Source organism: Electrophorus electricus, chromosome 7, assembly GCF_041902795.1.
Source record: "Electrophorus electricus isolate QZ-2024a chromosome 7, ASM4190279v1, whole genome shotgun sequence".
NCBI classification, from domain to species: domain Eukaryota; kingdom Metazoa; phylum Chordata; class Actinopteri; order Gymnotiformes; family Gymnotidae; genus Electrophorus; species Electrophorus electricus.
The window spans coordinates 15,537,817-15,560,982 of NC_137503.1; the positions used below are offsets into that span (position 1 = coordinate 15,537,817).

Consider the following 23,166-nt stretch of genomic DNA (forward strand, 5'->3'; position numbering starts at 1 on the left):
TGAAAAGTTTGATTACTTTGACTCGTGTACGAACAGCCCCTTTCCCATGTCAAGTGACATCAAATACTCTGTGAAGTTGCTGAGCCATTAAGGAAATTATATATTTTGCTGGAGTAATTACCCCAACACGGGGCAATTAGGGACATGGATCTGTGTCTTGGCAGCAACCAACTAAAATGGTGGAGCGGTTTGTGGTGCCATGTGTGCATCAAGGCCGCCAGAAAGGAGGATGTCATGTAGATATGGTGCTAGAGTATACAGCTAGGGGCAGGTTGGGGTGGAGTGGTGGACAGGAATTAAAGTGGCTCCCTTCTGGCATTGCCGCATATGCAGACTTCTTAATGAGTCTGCGAGCATTGGAAGATGCTGGCAAGGCCAAGCGCTCCCCATGGCGATGTGTTGCCATCGGGCACAAGCACGCCTGGCTATTCTTGCTCTGGTTTTGTGTTTCCTCACAGAGAGGATAATCCGCCATGGCCCTGTGTTCACCCAAGAGCCCAGCGACGGCGTTTTCCCACTAAGTGGCGATGACAGCAAGATATTCATCAACTGTAAAGCCAAGGGGAACCCGAAGCCACATTATAGGTAAGCACGTCATCTCAAATTTTTTCAGGGATCTCACAGGAAGCACATTGACCTAGGATCAGGTTCCCTGTGTTGATGCAGTGGTATTCACTGACAGGCAATTGGTAGAAATTTATCTTAAGTGAGAGAAGGTTGAAAAAGATTAACTGTCCTTATGCTTGCTTTAAGCCTCGAATGCATACTTTGGGCCCTTAGTGACCCATGACCTCAGTTTTCTCTCTGCTACCTCTAACCTGCATTAAATAAGTGACCAACAACACATGAAAAAAAAAAAATATATATATATATTTTGCTATTGTTGATTAATTAGTGTTGGTGCAGGGACATTAATGGTGTAAACACAGAATGCAAAGCACCCATAAATTAAACTATCACTTGATTGTAAATACAAAAACAAAAAAATCATACACATGTATTTAAAGACCCACAGAACATATTAAAATGTTAACAGTGTTTGTATGGTACTAAACTAGAGAGTTATAATAAACATGCAGGAAATTTTCAATTATAAAACATAACTATGCAATATGATACAACACTGCTCATAAACTAGCCAAACAGGCTGATAATGGTCTGGTCCTAATATTCCAATGAGCACGCTTGACTGACAGCCCTCTGTCACAGACTCAGTATGCATGCTGCTTGAGCAGAGCTAATTTCCCTTTGGGGTGTCACATCTTAGTCAGGAGTGAGGTGCGAGAGACGGCACTCGGGGTGTTTATTAAAGAAAGACACAAAGAAAACAAAGCAGCTCTAAGTAGAAACAAAGGAGATAAACAAATAAATGTTGAAAAACAGTAGCTACACCAGTAGCGTGCAGGAGTAGGCGGGTCCATAATGGAGGGTTCAAGACCTCAGCGCAAAGCGCTGGACTCTGCAACCTGCGGGAATAATAATGAAAAGGTAATGAGGCACAGGTGAAGGCAGTAACTAATAAACTGGTGATTGGGAGCAGTGGATGGGTGTTGTGATAGGTGTGTGTGGGTTGAGGGGGCTGGCTGGCTATTGGCTGGAGCATGACATGGGGATTAATAAAGTGTTATCTTCAATATAGTGATGCAAGCAGAGAGAACTGGAATCATACAACCGTGGTATGAAGTCCAATAAGGATTTTCAGTATAAGATAAGCCAACCCAATACAGGCTACATTGATCAACACAGCTAAAACTTGTGGAAACTTTACCAGACATTGGATCACACATTGTACATCAGAATAGGGGAACATCTGGTGAAATAAAGGAGTTATTTACTGGACTTTGGAACTGTATTCTTAAGACAATAAATATGTAAATTGTGTGCCCAGAAGAGAAAGAAACCTAATTTGAAAGAAAAACACATTCAGGTCCGTGGGCTTTAGGTTACCTGACACACAAAATATTAAATAAAAAAAAATGTAATTAAAATAAAATGAACATTTAAAAGTTGCAAGCACAATTATTGAATTGCTTTGTGAAAGAAATAGAAACAAACTTGCAAAACCAATGTCCCTTCATCTGCAGGTGGAAATTCAATGGAAGAGATCTTGATATTGACACGGATTCGAACTACAGCCTGGTCGAAGGCAGCCTTTTGATCAATAACCCACAGGCATTGAAACACGGTGGCACTTACCAGTGCAATGCCACTAATGCCTTTGGAACCATCCTCAGCCGTGAGGCCAAAGTGGAGTTTGCTTGTGAGTAGAGCTCAGACTTCAAATTCCACTGGTGCTCCTGCAATACTGAAATCCCTTCTAGCAGAGATGTTCTTGACTGATCCGATCAGGATCAGCAGAACATTTGACAGGAGCTGAACTGCCTCTACACAATTATAAAATATTTACAATGTGTTTAACTTGTTGTAAAATCTGAGCTAATCCTGGGATCAACTATTTCTGATTGTGAACTGTGTTCAACAACTTGATTGGTTGGTTCAGGGACACAAAAAACTTTTAATGTCTGCTTGAGATAAGTTTACATGCTGTCCCATGACAATTTAATGATGTATATATAGATAATTTTTTTTAGAATGTGTCTGTTTCTTCTTAACAATTGGCATTTAATAACATGCTCTGAACAGCTACCCTGTCATGGGAAAAGTGTAAATCAGAGTCCACTTAGTCGGTATACACTGTATAAATAAATATAATGTTAATTGAAATTTAACAACCAAACACACTTAAGTGTGATGGCACTGGAAGCTTATTATTAATTATTAATGGGTACTGTTTTCTTTAGGCAAGACACAAACCCTTAGAGGGGTCACTGTATTAATTGTTTTTTTGTTTTTTTTAATAAATAAATGCATTTATAAGTGCATACGAGCCATTTTGCCGAAAGGACATGTTCGTTCCCCCTGCCACCATAAATTAATATATACATCATTCCACTTTGACATTATAATGAGGTCTGTTAATATACTGGACCTGTTAATTGGTGTGAAGTTAATTTGGTGCCTATATAATTTATCACTCCAACATAGGTGTGCCTGCTTTTGTTATATCAGATATGGTAGGTACAGGGTTTGACATTCTGGAGGTAAGGTAATAAAAATGCTCAATTAATTTTTTTTTTTTTTTATTGGTTGAGTGATGTCCATAGTGTCATTGATATTTGCATGACCTCTGTGGGTTACAGTGGTATTTCTAAAGGTCCTTGTCCTCTGAGCTGTCTATTACCCATCTGTGGGATGTTGCTGCCTGTAATGAAAAGTAATGGCGCACCTGTTGTCTGTGCTGTGTTCAGATCTGCAGAATTTCAGCAGCAAGGCCAGAAGCCCAGTCTCGGTGAGGGAAGGGCAGGCTGTGGTGCTGCTGTGCGGGCCGCCCCCCCATTCTGGAGGTATAATGCTTAATTGCTCTCGGACCCTTTTTGTCTTTTTTTTTTTTTATTAAAAAAGAGAATGCAGGTCTATTCATGTTACACCACCCTGTACTTGGAAAGCATAAGAGATCATTATTATTTTACACAACCTTTGTTTTCCTTAAAGCTACCCCACAAAGGTTTTGGTCCAGCAGGTGGTGCCAATGAACAGCTGTAGCACTTGAACTTTAATCCTGACTTGAGGTTATGTTTCCATTACTTATGAACCTTAGGAAACATAGTCAAGCTGTGGTGCTCCATGTGTTAAATTAGATATGTATAAACAGTGTAATGCAGAGATGACACACTCCTATGAGGTCAAAGTCCAGCACAGTCTTTGAACAGGGAAATCATGGTGCTGGACTCTGGCCCTCAAGGACTGGATTTGAGTGCTCCTAGTCTAGTAACAATGCATACCATATCTTTAGTACATACTCTTTAACTCTTTAATGGTTTATTGTTAATAAACACGCTCAGAGGTACAAACTGAAATCCTGAAAACCTGTAAACCCCAATCATCTGTTGCTTGCAGCAAACAGCGTCTCTTCTCTATACCAAAGCTTTCTGAAAAGGGGAATTTAGGGTCTATCTTCCACAACTGCATATTTTAAAACATTCAAGCTTTTATTTCAGCAGAATGCGATGGCTTGCTCTTCAGCTTCACCAGTGCAGGTATTCATGCACCCACCTCGTGCCATTTAGCTCCCACCCCAATCCTCCCCTTTTTTAATGCCACTCATGCCCTGGCGGTCATTTGGAAAGGTTATTTTCTTAAACCACAGCCTTATACTGGTGGCTAATAAAGGCACTTGGCAGGCTGTGTAGAGCCATGAGCGCCCATATCCCTCTTCAGGACTGCGAGTGTCAGCTGTGCCTGTTTGCAGCTGATTAGTGCACACACACATCATTTCACGCCACCACATCGGTGTTCGGCCACTCTGCTGCGCTTTCCACCCAGATTGATGGCATTAAACGCCTTTGCCTTTGCCCCACCATGCAAGCTCAACCGAACGCCAACCCCCCCAAAAAACCCCGGCTCACTCTTTTAACTGTTTGCCGCATTTCCATAACCCTTGAGTTCTTTCATATGGATATGCTGTCCTGATAACTGGCTCCATGCTGTGGCTGGGCTCTGCTGGATTTTAAGGTTTTGACAGGTGTGTGGAAATGCATGTCTCCTAGAAACCACAGGCGTTCCATAGGCTCCCCCTATACACTGACTTCTTCGTGTGGAATAAAGCCTGCCCTGACTTATCTGCTTCGCAATTTGACACTTTACTACTGTAATATTAATGCAAATGAATGTATTGTCCATTTAAGTTTGCCACAACAACTGCATGACAGGTCTGGAAAGCAATGCGGTCTGGCAGTGCTTTCCGCACACGTTGCTGCCCCCAACCCCATATCCCCTCACTCCTGTCCCTGTATCTACTTATGCAAATCCTAAATATCACCACAGTATCTAGAATATTAGTATGAAATCCCCCCTGTCTACAGTAGGAGTTGAGGATTTGAACTGAGCCGGAGGGCTCGGCTCCAACGAGACAAGCCTCGAGCAGTGGCTTCCATGGCAGGCCCCCCACACCCACCCTGTAACACTTTGAATCCAACGTCTCTTTCCTTCAAGAACCGATCAAGGCTCCTCTCTCGTCCAGGCACTGGGGGTCACGAAAGAGTCCACAGCTTTGAGCTGCTCTATGCTATTCATCTTAGGCCAACCCTCAAGGAGCCACATCCTGATCTCGCAGTGCCTTCCCCTGCCCGTTACTAAGCGACCCACTAATCCAATGCCGATGGCAGCAAAACCCACCCCTCCTCTGCTTGTTAATGAATGAAGTGACAAAAAGGCCGTCAGGACCAGTGGCACCCCGAGCCATCTCCAAGGCTTTGCCCAAGCATCAAAGCCCTTTTTGTCACCAGACAGATGCAACAAAAAAGAGCCGACAAATGAGGAGCACCGAATTACAGGCCAGTTCACTTTCTACATGTTATAGGTGCTGTTCCACTTGAACCTGAGTAGGCTGATGAAACATCAACAATATACAGCAGCAGATCCAATTTGGCAGTTAGGGCCCTATTTACACGGGCACACAAAGACTCTCACTGCGTCCCACATACTGGTATTTTCATGGCCATGCGAAAAACACATTTTCACGCCTTTCTTCAATGAGAAGTGTGCAAGGAAATGGAAGCGCCATGTAAATGAGATAGCATGAACTAACGTTACTATGTTGTTTTTTTCCATGAAGAATCAAGGTGCTGTGGTGAGACATCTTTTGGTGGCGTCTGTCTTCAACGCAGCATCTAAAATCTGGCACAATCTGTTTGTTGATGAAGCTTCCCTACACTAGGCATGAACACAACGTGTGACAATTGCATGGCAATTACAGTGAGCCAAGGAATAATGACCTTGACAATCATAGTTATGGCACTGTGGAAATCAAGGAAAATGATTACTAACAGTTATAGAATTGGTATCCTTTGTGATATCGCTCAACATCCTAATTAATTGAATGTTTATGGTTAATGTACCTTAACTAATTCCACATTTACCTGATGGGGTAAGGGAGGGTGTGACCCTCAGAATACTCAAACCTGATGCTTCATGACATTTTCAGAGCTCTGCACACAGCACACACTCAGCTATGACTACTAATTTCTGGTGAAATATTCTACCATGCTGTGGTTTAAGGCAGTAATGGAATACATTATTGTAGTTATAAATATTTGCTTGTGTCGGGCTTGAAACTTGAGCAACTCTGTCTCCACTTTGTTGAAGTTTTCTTGCCGCTGCTTTGACCTCTCAGTTTCTCTGATTAGGCTTAGTGCAGGTGTTTTACAAAGCCTGAGATGAGCAATATGATTGGCTGAGAACATATTAATCACCATACCTGCCTATTTATAATTACATCCCGCTTCGCCCCACCACATTTGCACATAGAAAGTGATTGCACAGTGTGGAAATGGCATTCTGTGTTTTGGACATGCTCTGCGCATATAGTAATGCTACACTACTCAATGTAATGTTCTTAGCAGCTGGTAGCACACGGTTCTTTACTGGGACTGTGAACATTGTTAATACATGCGCTCTGGGATTTGATATTCTAATGTGATAGCTGCAGTGGATAAATGTGCCACCACTATCTGGCCTATCATTACATTACCATTAGACAGAGCATTAGCACTGCGAGCTCTGTGTTGGTTCTAGGTAGGCAATAATGTAAGAAATGCCCCTTGCTATGTTTAGCACAATGGTTTTTAGTGGATTTTAGCATAGTGTTTGACTTATGACTGCTCGTGATGTCACGATAGTGTGTTTATTTCCTGCGGCGCGATGTAAATGCATGGAACTGCTGCGGGCTTTTTCCTGCACTCTACCGTATCTTCCACCAGTGCATACTTGTAGGTTGTCATTTGTGGAGAAGTGCTAGGCCCTAGATCCTGATCTAGTCAAATCCAGGCTAAAGCTTTGATAGCTTTAGCCTGTAGGGCTCCCCTCACAGTAAGGGCTGATGAGCCTCAGGCATTGCTTAGGTAAAGAATAACTTAAAACATTTATTTTTATAAGAAATAAAGCAATAGCCTTTTTATTAAATATTTTGCTTAAATAAATGTCTTTATCGTAAAGTAGACTTGTTGTGTAACCATTCCCAGACTGTTGAATTGCACTAGCACAGTCTTCATATTAATATTAGTTTGTGACTTGATTTGAAATAGTTTCCTCTGTATTTTTAAGGATATCCCATCTGACTTTGAGTGAATGATATAAAAAAAACATCTAAAAAAACCCATATGAAATGTTTAACAAACTTTATTTTATAACACTTCACAGCATATCTTATTATTAGGGCTCCGTTTTCCTGCAATCTGTACGTCACTTCATAAACATCTGAAACATGGAAAAATTGGGTCTGGAAAGTTTTTAATGAGAGTCAGCGTAATTTGAAAAAAAAAGGCCCCACCAATGAATCGAAAGTGATTCGGTGTGAACATACTCTAAAGGTGAACACTTTGACTAATATGAAGTAAGGATACAGACGTCCTTATGCGTAAACAGCCTTTAACTATAGGTTTAATTAAAATGATTCCAGTATAAATGCATTTTAATTAAACATGCATTTGACCCCATTACTATGTGTTACACATAGTTACTGTAATTATCCTTGTAATCTACAAATACAGAAATACATACTGTATAGTGAAAAAACATAGCACTCTATAAAAGTCCTAGGAATTATACAAGGAATTATAAGATATTTATCATGGCACTATGTATTTATTTGCATATGAATACAATAAATAATAATAGCAAAAATGTTTTGTGCTTTTCAAATATTTATTGCTTATCTTATTATCTTATTATGTGGCTCAGCAAACCCTTTGAATGCCCTTTGACCTTTTTTTTATTTTAAGTGTAGCAACAAATTCAAACATATTGAAACACAATTATCACTCGAACATTAAAACATGGAACACCTACAGGGTAAACAGAACAGAGTGCCATTCTCAATATAACTGTAGCTGAATGGGATCACTAAGACAGGAAATATAAAAACATTTTGTGGTTACTTCCCTTTTTTGCCAGAAATCAGATATTCGTGGACCTACAATGGACGTCCTAGCATACTTGTCCAGGACAATCGGCGCTTCGTGTCTCAGAGAACAGGGAACCTATACATTGCTAAGGTGGAGGCATCTGACGTGGGAAACTACACCTGCGTGGTGAAGAACGTGATGAGCAATGCCACGGTGTACAGTTCACCAACGCCAGTGGTGCTCCGGCGGGACGGTGAGGGCTCCCTGGAAGCTGAGCTGCCTGTCCCACTATGTCCTGTCCCTGACAGTGCAAGCACTGGCAGATGCAAATCAGATGGCTTGAACGGGTCGATATTTGTTAAATCGCCACTCTGTGCTGTGGCGTCAGCCTGTTCATGGTTGCGTGCATTTGCATGTTTGTGTATAGATATTCGTGGCAAATGATAGTTACATATTCTGGTGGGATGGAGACACACATACACATGCATGCACATCCTTTCTCACACACTTTCACACATTGTTCTGTCTATATAACTGCATTGGTCTAATTGACTAAAATGAAATGTTTAGTCATTTTAAATTCCCTGATTTTCCACCCTCACAGCTGTGATGGGGGAGTATGAGCCAAAGATCGAAGTCCAGTTTGAAGAGATACTCCATGTCACCAAAGGATCATCAGTTAGGCTGGAGTGCTTCGCTTTAGGAAAGTAGGTCTCTGCTTGGCTTGCATTATCTTGCCCCCACAGAGCTCTGTAGCCAGCGAGGTATCGCCACACTTACCACTCAGTATATCTTAGTCCTTTATTTAATAGGATCACCTCAGGAAAATACAGCCCCCTTTAATCGCCTGAAAATTCAGCTGGGGAGAGAGTAGGACATTCATCATTAAAAAAACAGTGGTAATGTGCAATTCAAGGGGTTGGGTTGGGAGGTGGGGACCTCTCATTGTTTACCAGTAATGTGTCAGGGAACAGTGAGGCTTTAGGATGCCTTTGGGGTTTTGAGAGCTCTGGGAATGGCTGCGAGGCAGTTTCAGAAGTTTTCCATGTAGGTCAAAACATGGGGGCATCTTTTAAAGCTAGAAAAACTGCTTCTCTGATTTACCTCTCATATTGTAATGTAAAGGTATGTACCATTGTTGAATACATACAAAAGTAATAAAAAAGTGGCATAACAAGTGCAAAACAGCAGTGCATTTATACTGGAGTGGAGAAAAGAACTCTCGATTAGCTTTTATATTCTAGATTTCTGAAAGCTTGCTGTTAGCTATTCAATAGGTGCTTGATAGGCATTGATAGGGGTGAAACATTAGCCCCAATGCTAACGTGACCTGGTATGATCGGACAGTCCAGTGCCTACCATCTCTTGGAGAAGAGCAGATGGAAGCCCCTTTCCTGGAAAGATAAAAATCAATCACTCCAATGGAGTCTTGGAGATCCCTTATTTCCGGCCAGAGGATGCCGGCTTTTATGAATGTCTGGCAGAGAATTCCAGAGGACGTAGTGTTGCAAAAGGACACCTCATATTTAAAGGTAACAGTATCTTGCAAACAGTTCATAATACAAATAAAGGCCCATTGTTAATTAATGAAGGCAGCAAATTAAATTTCTTTATTTGGTAGACTATGTCTAAATGCTTTGGATCAGTTACAAAGCTGTTACAAAATCCTTGTTACAAAATGTTATCTATTTAATTTCCAAGATCTTGTCTATTTAATATGATGTCTTATTGGTTTGTAACATTTGTAGCAGAAAAATCAATAGGAGAAATTTTAATTGTGTGCAAGAGACTGGACAACATGGTAACAAGTACTGAATAACACTCAACCTATGGATGAATCCATCTTATTGTCAGTCAGCAGAGGCAGATTAATTAAAATGGCTGCAGCATGAGTCGTGAGGTCAGCAGTAAAAAACAATTTTGCTCACACTAAGCAAGGGCACTATGAAGGGAAGGATAATCTGGAATTAATGTGTACCAATTAACCACACTGTTTGGTGGTTTATAAAGGGCTAACATGTATGTTTAGTATGTCCTGACAACGGGGGTGGAGTGCTGGAGGGTAGGGACGGGGGAATCAACAAAAGGATTACAAGTGAGAGAGAGGCTTGTTTGGCATTTTAGCTTGGAGAATGTGGTGTCTAAGAGGAATTTGTGCCCCCCCCCCACCCCCCCCCCCCCCCCCCCCCCAACAATGACCTCCCCTGCAGATGTGGAGCACCTCCATTGGGCTCAGACGCTGCGGGATGCATATATGGCTATGGAGGCTGATCTCCACTGGGAGTGCAGGACCAGCAGTAAATCACAGCCTGTGTACATATGGCTTAAGAATGGGCAGGCCTTGGTCTCAAAGGTAAAAAGGCAAAAGCTATCCTTTATTGGTTCTTTATTGTCACAGCACGAGGAAAAGATTCCAATTTCTTTTGCTAAATTTGATATTTAACTATGAATCTGTATAGTTAAATATTCTCAACAACGTAATATTTGAACATCTTAGGGAAAAGGCAATTGAACATTTTACTGTGGCGCTATTCTGTTTATCACTAGAATAAAATCCATAATAGGCAGTTGACCAGTAGTAGTCTTCACTTGACCTGTAATGGTGTGAGGGGCGGACTTTGAAAGTTATTGGTAGTAAGTCATGTAGTCTGTAGACGTATGAGGGGAGCTGCATGAAAATTATTTATGATGTTATTCAGAGCACAATGCAACAAATACAATAATGTGTGAAATACACTTGCCTTAGGTGGAATATTGGTGTATTTTAAGATATTATTAGAACAGTATGGTGCATAAAATGCTGCATATGGAAAGTACAACTGCCGATGCTGTCGATGGTGCCGTTTTGTCCACAGGATAGAATCCATGTTGACGGTAGCAAGTTAACGGTGTCCAGAGTCAACCTGGAGGATTCCGGAATGTATCAGTGTTTGGCCAAAAATGAGTATGGAGTCATTTATGCCAGTGCCGAGCTCAAAGTCGTTGGTAAGCCATGCTTTCATTGGTGTGAGGGCTCAGGCCACACACAATCAAGTGTCTGAAGCAGTCTTGGCGATGAGACTATGACTTGTGTTCTAAAGTAGTAGGAGAAAAAGCAAAGCCAAACTTGTTTTGCAGCCTCTCCCCCAGACTTCTCCAAGGGCCCACTGAAGAAGTCCACGCTGGTGCAGAGAGGTGGTGAGGTGGTGATCGAGTGCCGGCCGCATGCCTCACCCCGGGCCACTTTCTCCTGGAGGAAGGGTGGTGAGCTCCTGAAGGATGGCGAGAGGTAGGGGTCAGTTGCCGAGTAACCATCCCCCTCTTTTTCTGAAGACCCAAGGCACCAGTACTTTAGGGGTTTAAATCTGACACGTCTTTTTGTTATCATTATTTGACTGCCGTTTACAGTGTGTATTTCTAATGTTGCTCATCCTTCTTATTTAACCCTATTGTGGGCTCTTTGCTTGTTAGGTGTTCCAACTTCCCAGAGATTTTTGTGGTATTTTAATTAAGATGGAGTTTGTAGTGTAACAAAAGTGGCACTTTTTTATCATTATTATTTTCCACCCAGCTTGTCCAGGCACAGATGTTGCATGTTTGGAAGCGTCATCGTTTTATTATTATTCTCCTTTCCCTGATGGCGTTTTCACACAAGGCTGCGTGCTCAGCTAATGAATTCGATTCTGGCCTGGCCTCTCGCCTATGGGCTTTCCATGGGGCAGACGTGGCGAGACATGGCCATGTCAGAACAGGTGGCAGGAGAGGGGAGCACATGATCTCCCGTAATGGATGGGGATGAAGGGAGGGCTGCAGCAGTCCATCTGGACCAGCGGGAACACGCATGACCATAACTCACTGACGCTGTCTAGGAGCCCCAGAAGACCAGAGTGATTATTGGATTTGAGGGGGAGAGAGAAAAATGAAGAGATGTGTGGAGAGAGAGAGAGAAAGAGAAAGAGAGAGAGAGAGAGAGAGAGAGAGAGAGAGAGAGAGAGAGAAAGATATTAAAGAGTGTGAGAAGCACACTCGGCCAAATACCACCACATCTGGCTGTTTTGAGGTGAGTGTACACATACGCCAAGGTGGGCATTAATACACTCACACTCAGGACAGGCCCACCTCTGTTTTTAAGTACTACGGCTGTATCGGGGTGGTGCGACCAATGGCGGCTCTGGACTGACACGTGCCTCTGCAATTTAGAATCCTAATCAATACGCCTTGCCACGCTACCATGGTCTTTCCGTAATTCTCTGAACATACCCCAACACACGAGGGGGACCATCGATCAGTTATCATATTCCATGGGGCAGTCATCTGAAGAAAGATAGGAAAATGATTACGAAGCCATTGCGGCTTGAGGAGAATATAAATGTGGCTTGGCGCGGCCAGAGGTTTCTTTTTTGGTAAGCGGATAGTGGATTTTTTCCCCCCCTTCCTTATTTGTTTTTTTCAGCTCATTGCCCCACAGGTCATCTGCTCAGCATGCCTCAATCGCTCGGCGTTTGATATTTTTGTCAATAAATCAGAGCAAAGCGCCTGGTGCTGAGCATGCTCTCTCAGCCATAGTAAATACGTATTTATTTTAAAGAGACGACCTGAGAGGGTTCGGATTTCTCGGCTTGCAGGCTCACTGCTCCTGCCGTTTTGATTTAGCTGAAGGAGAAGGTCACACGAGCTCCAAGTTCCCAACATCATTTATTTATGTTGTGCGCATTTGTTACTGGTTCCCTCCCCTCTCTCTCTCTCTCTGCCTTTTTTCAGCTCCATTCCTGGTAATTAGAAACCAAACAGCAGTGTTCACAAAGAGCAAGTCAGTAAATACATTTTCAAGTATTGTCTCTTAGTCTCAATTTCATGGGATACTAAATGGAAAACGGGATCCTGCATGTATTTACTGTGTGCGTTTATTGCCATTGTATTTCTCAGACAGATCAACCTCAGGCCTGTTTAGTGTCCCACTCGAGAAGGATCAGCTCTTTCCCTTCACATTTGCCCTGTTTCTCTCTGCAACCTGGAGAGACTTCTAGATATACAACAGTTATATATTTGCACCAGCTCTCAGATAGTGGATAGCATATTTCTCACTGGTTGGCTAATGATAAGGCTTGGCTTTGGAGGGAATGAGTCAGCCCACCCATCCTCTTTGGCTCAAGCAAGCCCCTGTATTCCTATTAATAAAGCCATTTAATCTTCAAAGCCTGCCAGTACCTGCCGGGCCATCCCATGCGGCAGGGCTCGCATGGCTCGTGTGGAGCAGGATGAGGGCTCATTCCGAATGATATGGCTTCTTTCCAATGAAATGCGAGGCAGGTCGGCCAAGCATTTTCACTCTCCATTTCGGAGATGCTGAGCCAAGACGGGCTGTCTGAATGCTGCGGTCAGCAGATGGAGGGTGACTGTATTATGGGGATATGGTCGCAGGAGTCCCTCACTGCTAAAAGACGGCTTCGAGTCCAGCATCGGAGGACAGCCACCGGTGTCAATGGCAGGACCTCCTTGGGTGGTTTTTGCTCCATATGTGCTTTGAGTTGAACAGCAGTTCCACTTCTCTTACCTCTTGAATATTAAGTCAGTTTAATATGGGTGAAGTTGTCCTAGAGCTCTGTTCAGTTTAGCATTCTATGCTGCTTTAAGATTATGAAGGCTTGAGATTTAGCAGATGAATTATTTTGTTATCCACCTAATCTGGATGCAAACACTGAATTCTGATTTAAATTGTATTTTTAAATTTAATGTGCTGATGCAGCAAAAAAAAAAAAGGTGGCATTACCAGTTATCTATGGCACTGTGTGACTCTGAAACTTGCAGTGCTGCAGTGAGTTTTAACACCCAGTGAGTTCAACAGAAATTTTGGTTGTTTTTGTTCATAATATTGAAAGATTATGATCATATGTATGGGTTGTGGTTTTGTTTCTCATTTGTGGAATGGGTTCAGTGTGATTTCTTCCTTTTAAAACTTCATGCAACTGTACGACATTTGCTTCGTCCTGTCTCGTTGCGTTCCGCAGACGGACCATCTTAGACGACGGCACCCTCCGGATCACCAATGTGAGCGAGCAGGATGCTGGCAGGTATACATGCGTGGCCCGCAACCCTTTTGGGACAGCCAGCAGCACGGGATCCCTGGTGGTCAAAGGTGCGGCTTCGCCAAAGACAAAACTGACACCCAAGCCCTCCCCCTCAGCAGACATCTCAGACTTGGACAAGGAGAAGCCAAGAAAAAATATGACTAACCCAAGCATGAAATTGATAATGAAATATATAGTTGTTTTATGTTCCCGCCGGGTTTGACAGAGGTATAACTCATCCGGGTTTTTGTCAGCTGTGAGTTATTGGTCAAACTGGCGGCATGAGAAGAACCTTTGCCATCTGTACTATTGAGGGCAGATTTTTCTTTTCCTCTCCCCAAGCCCAGTGTGCACAGTGTGCTTAATTAAAAAATCTGCTTCTGTTGCAGTTTTTTGTTCTATTTTGCATCTGCAGTAACTAATGGATTTTTTATATGCGTGTTTTTCTTGTTCGCCTTTTCTTGTCGGATGTGACGATTGCTCAGAGTTGATGTATTCAGTCGCGGGACTATATCAATAAAGTGTTGCTTCTTGTGACATCGGCCTTGTTTGGGCTGGAGACGTAGCTCGTGTGCAGGTGTTGGAGATCAGTTAATCAGTTGGAACAGTAATGGCAGCTCCCAGCTTTTGGAGCTCCATGCTGTTGATTTCTGGAGGGTCAAAATATGGCTTGTGGCTGGCCTGAAGGAACCTACCCTGGCAAAGTGTCACTTAAGGTCTTTGAGGCAGGCGCACATATATACCCCCCAGTATTATATCAAGTAGGTACCCCTAATTAGCCAGTGCTGAGAGAATCAAGGTCTATGCATCTGGAGATCCCTGTAAAGTATCTGTAGAGTGGTCATTCTTCCTTGATAAGTACATAATGTCATATCTCAATGAAAAATTATCTTATACCATGACAAAGATGTGTGTAAAGAGAACAGGTCTGACTAGGACTGTTGAAGACTTCCTAGCCATCCTATACTTTTGAACTGAGAATGCGTGCGCGGACACACGCACACACCTGTGTCTCATGGAGAATACTAGAGCCTAATTAGAAAGTCAGGGCTCAGATGATCAAAGTCCATGCAATTCCAAGTCTTTCTAAAGCATGTGTAGTGTAATCGCTGTTCGTCAACTGGCACATCCACAACTCCTGCCCAGACTCATTAAAGGGCAGGCTCATTAGTCTTGAGACTAATATGTGGATGATTTTACAGTTTGCACTTTCAGATTATAAACCTTTTTCCATGTGTATTCCATGTGTAGACCAAAGCCCAGTCTAATTGTTGTTCCTGTTTATTTAAATTACAACCTGAAAAAGTCAACATAGAAAAGTGACTGCAAAGGCTAGGATTCTGTCTCTCTGTTTATTTCACATTTTTCTAATCTTTTGTTCATTTGTATTTTTTCAGAGCCAACTAAGATTACAGTTCCTCCTCTGAGCATGGATGCCACAGTGGGAGAAAGTATCGTCCTGCCATGTGAGGTGTCCAGAGACTCCACGGTGAAGCCTGCTTTCAAATGGTTCTTTAACGGGAAGCTCATTGATTTTAGCCGACATGATCACTTCGAGATGATTGGTGGGGTAAGTGTATAAAAGATGAATCGGATCCCTCGGTCAACACATGGTGCAGGGAGGGACACATGACATCGTACACAATTTCTGAAGGCAGATCATGCTCTGTGGCACTCAACAAGAGCGTTCGATCCCGTTTTGTTTTTGTTTTTTTTAATGGGCAGATGTAGAGAGCGATAGACATCTGTCTGATTACATGATATCCACTGAAGACTCTTTAATGCACAGAACAGGTCAGAAAAATCAAATCCCTCATTCCATGGGGAGGGCTGCGTACCTTCCCCACTCTAACCACCTCCTTCCTTGAGCCCGCCCCCATTCGCCTGGCTCATCCACAGATCCTTTTTTCATTTCTCCAGTAATTCTCTTGAGAACGTGGAGAGGCTACGAATACCTGGCGTGTACCCAGCGCCAGGCGGGTGCTGGAAGGCTGCCTGTCTAGCTGAGAGAGACAGCCTTTATCTCAAGCATGAGGCTGACTGAAAAATTCGTTGGCCTGGGAGCTGGATTGACATTTCATTAGAGCCTTTTTTGTTGTTTTCTTTTTTCTTTTTTCCTCAAATGCATCTGGTGATCACCCAGCAGAATGATTTATATTTTGACCCGACTCCATCTGTATAAAGAGGTCAACCAGGATTGGGAAGTGGCAGCAGTGCCCCTCAAAACATTTCCTCACTGTCCCCCAAAACACATTCTGCTTTGGTTTGGGCCAGCTGAATTAACCCCCAGTAAGGCCTTATTCCATATGATGCATTTCCTCTTTTTATTGCCAGGGATCATCCGGAGACCTCATGGTTCGCAATGTTCAGCTGAAGCACTCTGGGAAGTATGTGTGTATGGTGCACACGGCAGTGGACAGTGTGTCGGCGGCAGCCGACCTCCTCGTCAGAGGTACAGACCCCTCCTCAAGGAGACACTTAGCATTCTCCCTTCAGCGCTTATTAAATGATTATTAAACGATAAGTTTTGAGAGTCTCGCACCTCGCATCATCATGATATTTCTGTTTTATCTGGCCCACGGAATAATGACTCACAGAGCATCTGGGATCAGCACATTAATTCCCGGCTCCGTGCTCCACAGACCTTTTGTGTTTCCATCACCATGTGAAGGGTCCGGCGCTCGGCCTGTGAATAATAAATGTCTTTTGTGGCCTGACTTCTCTCACTTTGCGGGAAACTTTTTTGTAACCTTGCCGCACCCCCCCAGGTGATGAGAAGCAATGTTGTTGTTTTTTTGTTTTTTTTCAAAGTCGGTCTGGTGTTTTTATGGCCCTGGTGTTGACAGGGCCCCCTGGTGCCCCAGAGGGGGTGCTGGTGGGGGAAGTCACGGACAGGACCGCTCAGCTCTCCTGGGGCCCTGGCTCTGACAACCACAGTCCCATTACCCTCTACATAGTGCAGGCACGCACTGCCTTCTCCATCGGCTGGCAGGCCATCAGAACAGGTAGGCATTTAGCACAGGCACAAATGTGGTTCACACCGTTACATTGTCACATGGCTGTCAAACTACTTAAATAAACTGATAAGTAAACAAACATTGCAATAAAGGATCATGCTTAAGATGATGTTTGCACTACTGTGCAAAGAGAGAATGCAGTCTCTGATGTGAAACATTCTTACATTAACTAAATATATCTTCTGATTTGAGCATGTGCCATTTGACATTATGTGTGTCTCCATTCCAAATTTCTTTAATCCTAGTTCCTGATTCTGTGCCTGGACAGATGACAAGCGCCACAGTAGTGGGCCTCAACCCCTGGGTGGAGTACGAGTTTAGAGTGGCAGCTGTCAACGGTGTTGGGGCGGGGCAGCCCAGTTCCGCATCTGTGCCGATTCGCACACGGCCAGCAGGTACACGGCCTCTCCTGAACACCTAGCCCCTCCCCCCTTTGTAAAGTTGGCGGCACCAATGCCTCGGGCCTGTGGCGGAAACCTAATTTACCTCTATAATTAGTTTCATTCGCCTGGAGAGCAACGCACTGATGGTGGATTAGCTGTGGGAAATCCGTGTGCATTGTTCCCTGTCCATCATCACGTCAGGGGTGTATACACTGCCTCAAATTATGGAGTGATCTCTACATGATTTAGACACAAATCCACACTCTAGAGTATGCACCAGAGGAAACCACATACGTTTTTGTGGGTTAAATACCTACATATGCTTTCAAATATTTCACTCAGTAATGTATGTGTAAATTTCCAGTTTTCCAAGCAAAAAAGTTTACATAAAACAATAAACCCCATGAAAATATCCACTGCATAGCCCAAGCACACTATATACTATAAATGAGAGTTCATGAAGTCTTTTAAGCAATTTAAAATGTATTTGATAATTTAATCAGTCCCACCACCTTGTCCAGAAGCTTATCAGATGGTAGCCCGGCAAGATGACACAGAAACAGACAGTAAGTGTGCTGGGTAAACAGCCATCCCTTCTGTCTGACATATGTACAAGCTTGTCTGAAAAGCTCCTCTAAGTTGTAGAGTTAGCTCAGATCCATTGCTAGGGTTAGCTCAGGTCTGTAGCTAGGGTTAGCTCACGTCCATAGTTAGTTCATAGCGCATGCTAACCATGAGCAGCTTTAATCTTTGCAGTGTTGTAGAGTGATACTCTGTCCTTTTTAAGGACTTTCGATGTTGGACATGAGTGAGCAAGAGGGCCTGTCATCATTAATTTATGTCCTCTTCAGCTATGAATGTGCACAATACCCATGCTCACTGTCAGGCATTACGACTTTAGATTCCATTTTCAAGAATCTTTTTTTGGTTTTTTTGGCAAATCTGCCTTAATCTCACAGATTTTAGGAAGAAAACATCATGTCATACTCGACTCCTGTTTTTTAAGAGACCAACAACCCACCCACCCCCAAACACACACAAAATAATCCCTTTGTTTGACTTCAACCTGACTTGCTCAAGGTGATTTGATGAGGCCTCTGTAATTGTTTTTGGGGAAAGGAAATCTGCTACCGTTACCTAATCATTTCAGAGGTTACAAACTGTGAGCCTAGCCCATGTTATTTCTGTTTGTTATTTGCTGCTGCTGTTCCTCTCCTTGTCCCAAGCTCCCGAGGTCTCTCCGGCCAGTGTGAGAGGAGGGGACGGTGACCGTGGTGAACTGGTCATCCAGTGGGAGGTGAGGATGAACTCTTCTAATGGTAACAGCATTTTTTTTTTATCTCTCTCTTAAATCAGTCTTCTGAAGCTGAATGCATTTGGAGAGAATTCTCAGCAGTGACTAGGGCTTAAATTAAACAAGCGGTAATTAAAAAGCAGAGCTGTTGTCCTCGCTTTTCGCTCCAGCGGAATTGCTCCCTGTGGTATGTACATCATAATGAAGATGCAGGTAGAAGAAGAGCTTGTATAAAATTGGAGCCTATGGGATGTGAAAAAGAGTGTCTAGAGCTTTTTTCATGAGCACACTGACTATCAAACCCATGTTCATCTTTTGCATTGAAGCAAGTTGATATTTTGGAAATGGTGCAATTCAAGTGTTAGAGTGTAGGGTTTAGGTACAAGACTGACACAATAGTTCGCAATGTTTTTTTCAGCTTGTGGGGAGATATAAAAAAAAGAAATGAACAAGGGAGCTTTTCATCCGCGAGCAAGCTATCTCCTCAGCTAATTACCCAAATAGAGTATTCTTCCTCTGGAGTTTTTACATGGATCTGCATGCGTTGGCGTGCATTTCTCTCCTACTACTCCTCAGCCTGTACCTGAAGAACTACAGAATGGGGATGGGTTCGGATACGTGGTCGCCTTTCGGCTCCTGGGCTCGGCGTCGTGGACGCAAAGCGCGGTACCCTCCGTGGACACGTCTCGATATGTGTTCAAGAACGACAGCATCCCGGCGCTCTCACGCTTTGAGGTGAAGGTGGGAGTCTACAACACCATGGGAGAAGGACCCTATAGCCCCGTGGCAATAATCTACTCAGCAGAGGAAGGTTGAGAAAAATTTTTATGCTGATTCTTATCACTAAGAATTTCTGATAATAAACAGTCTGTTAAGTCTGAACTTTAAAATAAGATGAGGTTGAATTACTTTTAAAGTGTCCCTGAAGTGGTTACAATGCAGCTAATTTAAAGGTAATTTAGACTGTAGAATTTTTCCTGTTTTTCTATGGTCTTTCCATTGCTGCTGTTCACTTACCTCCCTTCATTGTTTCTCCTACCCATTGTCACATCTTTCACAGAGCCATCAGTAGCTCCATCCAAAGTGTGGGCACGCAGCCTGTCTGCCTCTGAGGTGCAGGTCTTCTGGGACCCCATCCCCATAACCCACAGCAAAGCCAGGATCAGGGGCTATGAGGTACAGGAATAAACCCACTGCTTTGACAAGTAGATGCAGGAATGCGTGAGATGCAGGAATCATTGCAGCTCATCTCTCCAGAAATGAAAGGTTTCAAAAAAAACAAAAAAACAAAACAAAACTCAACTACACACCGTATTGCCTCAATGCACTAATGAAAAGTTCTGATGGCGGTGCGAACAATTTCCTTCTCCACAAACAAGAGGCATGCCATGTTTTTTTTTTCCCCTGCGCCCTATTTTTCACGATCTAATCTGGGGAATGAAGAGGTCTGCTCGCAGCTGGGCCTGACTCCCGAGGAGCACCAATACCCAGGCTACTGCAGTGAGCGTAAATAAATCACCCTTCAGATGGTGCGAGCATCATACATCAACCACTACCCCCCATGCCCCATCCCCCCATCTTAGACCCTTTAGCTGTGAACCCTCGTGTCTGCCTGCGTGAACCCCACAGGATTTTGGCCCATTCTGTCCACCCGGCTCCAGATAACCTGGCCCTTCTACTGTCAGAGCGGCTGAACCATGCACCTTTATACATAATAAGGGCGATCTGAGAATCAAGAAATGCTTGCACTTGTCTTTGGAAGCTGTGCAGAATTGTTTTTCTGGTAAAAAATAAAAGTGAAAGTGTGTGCACACGTGGGTGGACATCTAATAAATGGAGCCAGAAAGAAAACAGTCATCCTGTTATGACTTTGACTTTGGTCACAAAAAATTCAGGTGTTTGAAATCCCAGATATGGGAGGATCCCTGCTATGCAGTTTTGAATTTTCTCCTATCTAAAACAGCTACATCCACTGACAGAGACTGATAATTAGCTGATGAACTGAACCAGATTTGTTATGGTGAACAGTATAGAGAGTGCAGAGAGCAGGGCTCCCTCAGAAATGAAAAGTTAGAACCACTGCTAAAAGACTGTCAGAACATCATCACTTTTACCTGTGTCCTTTAATGGTTAGTGACCTTCCTACATTGCAGTGTATGCTTGCCTTAACACCACATAGCCTTCTAGGACAGTTCTACTCTGTGAATGCTGCGAGTTATAGTGCTACAAACGGCTGCCTTTTGTCTGCTGCTGCAGGTGCTGTGCTGGGAGGAGGGCTCACAAGAAGACGAGCCGAGGAAGGAAAGGGTGGCGGGCAGCCCTGCCCTCATCACAGGCCTCAAGGGAAGCATGCTGTACTCTGTCTCGGTCCGGGCCCACAACAGCGGTGGGGTCGGACCTGCCACTGCCCCTGTTGGCATCACCACCAAGAAGCCACGTTCGTCCCCCTATTTGTTTCCTTTTCTATTTGTGTTGTTTGTTTCATCGTTGTTTTTCCCCACAGGCAGACGTTGAGATGCTCTCATGAGATGAATTTCTAACAGACCCATACTTTATATGCGTTTTGTACCTGCTAATGCAGTCATGGTAGAGATTATTAAAGGGCACCACTGTCCATTTACATACTGTAACCGTTTCATGATAAATGCGCTGCAAGAGCAGACAAATGCAATGGCATTCGCTCATTTTTACTGCCTGCCCAGATCTTTTCTAGCTCTCTTGATAAATCCACCTCTTGAGGCATTGTTTGTATTAATATGTGCTTCTCATTTATGGAATTAAAAAAACCCTCTTCTGCAGCAGCTGCCGTTTGTTGGTGCAGTTGAATTCAAGATTATTCAAGAATGTACTCAACATGACGGACTGTTTCAGTACTCTTAATACATAATTAGTCCCATCTTAGCTATTTAAATTGCAGATAAAGGAGCTACCATTTAAATTTCTGGATTCACAGTCTGCAGTGGGGAAAAAAAAAGAACCAATCAATAGAATGATACGCTCAGAATGGGTATCCTCTGTCTCACCGCAAGAGACCTACGCAACCCCTGTTAAAGCCATGAGCTAAAATAGTCTGATTATCTGATGCCAATAAATCACAAGAACAAAATGGCATATTTAAACAGAGCCAGGGAGTGATCAGATAAACTGACATCTCAGTGGAAAGAGTCAGAGTGCTAATTTGGGGCTAATAGACTGAGCAGGCAATTAGAGGCGACTTCAAATAAAGCGCTCCCAGTTCTGCACTATGTCTCTCAGTGTCAGGTTGTAATCGGTCAGATTGTTCAGCGTGTCATGTTATCGGGCCAAAAAAACCCAATGACAGTGCAGGCTGTCTGGTGTGATCTGCCCATAACAACTTATAATAGAGAGTGAGTGAGCTTTGACTCATTAGTAAAAAGAAGAAAAAAAAGAAAATAGCATAAGAGAGACTCATCTTTAGTTTTACTCAACTAGTGAAGTGGGAGAATGTGCTCAAAGCATTGGCAATGGAATCAAAAAACAAACAAACACACAAACAAACAAACAAACAAAATAATCAAAGTTTAACAGTTCCTATTCTGTGTAGTTCAGAAATATTTGAATGCTACATATCACGCTTCATCCATGAAAACCATGATGATCTGGGCAAGCGCAATATTAGGTTCAGTTTCAAAGCAATTGCATCACCTGAAGTCATGGCATGGACTATGAAAATAGGTTAGATTAAAAAAGGAAAAATACTGTATAGTTTTAGATAGAGGTACAGGAATGAAACTTAATATTAATGAAGTGTACATACAGTAGCAATTACAGTGTATGCTGAGTATACAGAACATGGCTGTGTTAAATTTCACTACTGTTGCACATACATGCACAGCTGTACATGATGTGGTGACAAATTATGCACACCCTTAAGGCAGGTTTCTGAAATGTTTCACAATCAATATCTTTTCTGGTCAAAACCTGAAAAAAAAAAAAGTTTTCTTCTGATTTTGAAGATGTGACTAAGATACAGTTGACCTGCAAATCCAAAAGGAATAAGTTAAAACGAGGCTTCAGTTTATATGCTGCTGAGTGTAATTTGTACCAAAGCATTACACTGCATCAAGAGCTTGTTTCAGACACTACTTCAGTTTTAGCTGAATTCTATGGTCTGTTGTTTGTTTGTTTTTTGTTTTTTTTAGCTCCAAGCCAGCCTCCAGGCAATATAGAATGGAACCTGACAAACTCAAAGATCTTCTTGAATTGGGAGCATGTAAAGGCAATGGACAATGAATCGGAAGTAACAGGCTACAAGGTGAGATGTTAATTTTCTTAGTGCCTTTGAATGCTGTTGATCAATAGGAAGGGGCAAATCTTGGGAAATGTGTGTGGTGACTGTCCTCCTTTTTTATTTGATTAGAAATGCTTTTTATCAATTTTTTTTTTTTTTTGCCACCACACAGAAAATGTATTCCAACTATACATTTTACCTTATAATATACC

At 42.9% G+C, this 23,166-nt stretch overlaps 1 protein-coding gene across 1 annotated transcript in view; it reads left to right on the forward strand.

Moving 5' to 3' along the window:
* The window catches only part of cntn6 (contactin 6), a 70,504-nt gene that overhangs the window by 42,320 nt on the left and 5,018 nt on the right, over nucleotides 1-23,166 (forward strand). The window contains exons 3-21 of the mRNA XM_035524430.2: nucleotides 459-585; nucleotides 2,085-2,260; nucleotides 3,309-3,404; nucleotides 8,011-8,214; nucleotides 8,566-8,668; nucleotides 9,309-9,493; nucleotides 10,172-10,314; nucleotides 10,817-10,946; nucleotides 11,079-11,229; nucleotides 13,949-14,076; nucleotides 15,406-15,578; nucleotides 16,343-16,460; nucleotides 16,855-17,013; nucleotides 17,271-17,420; nucleotides 18,635-18,705; nucleotides 19,279-19,513; nucleotides 19,763-19,878; nucleotides 20,959-21,139; nucleotides 22,866-22,978. Of these exons, the coding sequence (XP_035380323.1) occupies nucleotides 459-585; nucleotides 2,085-2,260; nucleotides 3,309-3,404; nucleotides 8,011-8,214; nucleotides 8,566-8,668; nucleotides 9,309-9,493; nucleotides 10,172-10,314; nucleotides 10,817-10,946; nucleotides 11,079-11,229; nucleotides 13,949-14,076; nucleotides 15,406-15,578; nucleotides 16,343-16,460; nucleotides 16,855-17,013; nucleotides 17,271-17,420; nucleotides 18,635-18,705; nucleotides 19,279-19,513; nucleotides 19,763-19,878; nucleotides 20,959-21,139; nucleotides 22,866-22,978 (2,759 nt within the window). The remainder of the gene's footprint in view (nucleotides 1-458; nucleotides 586-2,084; nucleotides 2,261-3,308; nucleotides 3,405-8,010; nucleotides 8,215-8,565; nucleotides 8,669-9,308; nucleotides 9,494-10,171; nucleotides 10,315-10,816; nucleotides 10,947-11,078; nucleotides 11,230-13,948; nucleotides 14,077-15,405; nucleotides 15,579-16,342; nucleotides 16,461-16,854; nucleotides 17,014-17,270; nucleotides 17,421-18,634; nucleotides 18,706-19,278; nucleotides 19,514-19,762; nucleotides 19,879-20,958; nucleotides 21,140-22,865; nucleotides 22,979-23,166) is intronic.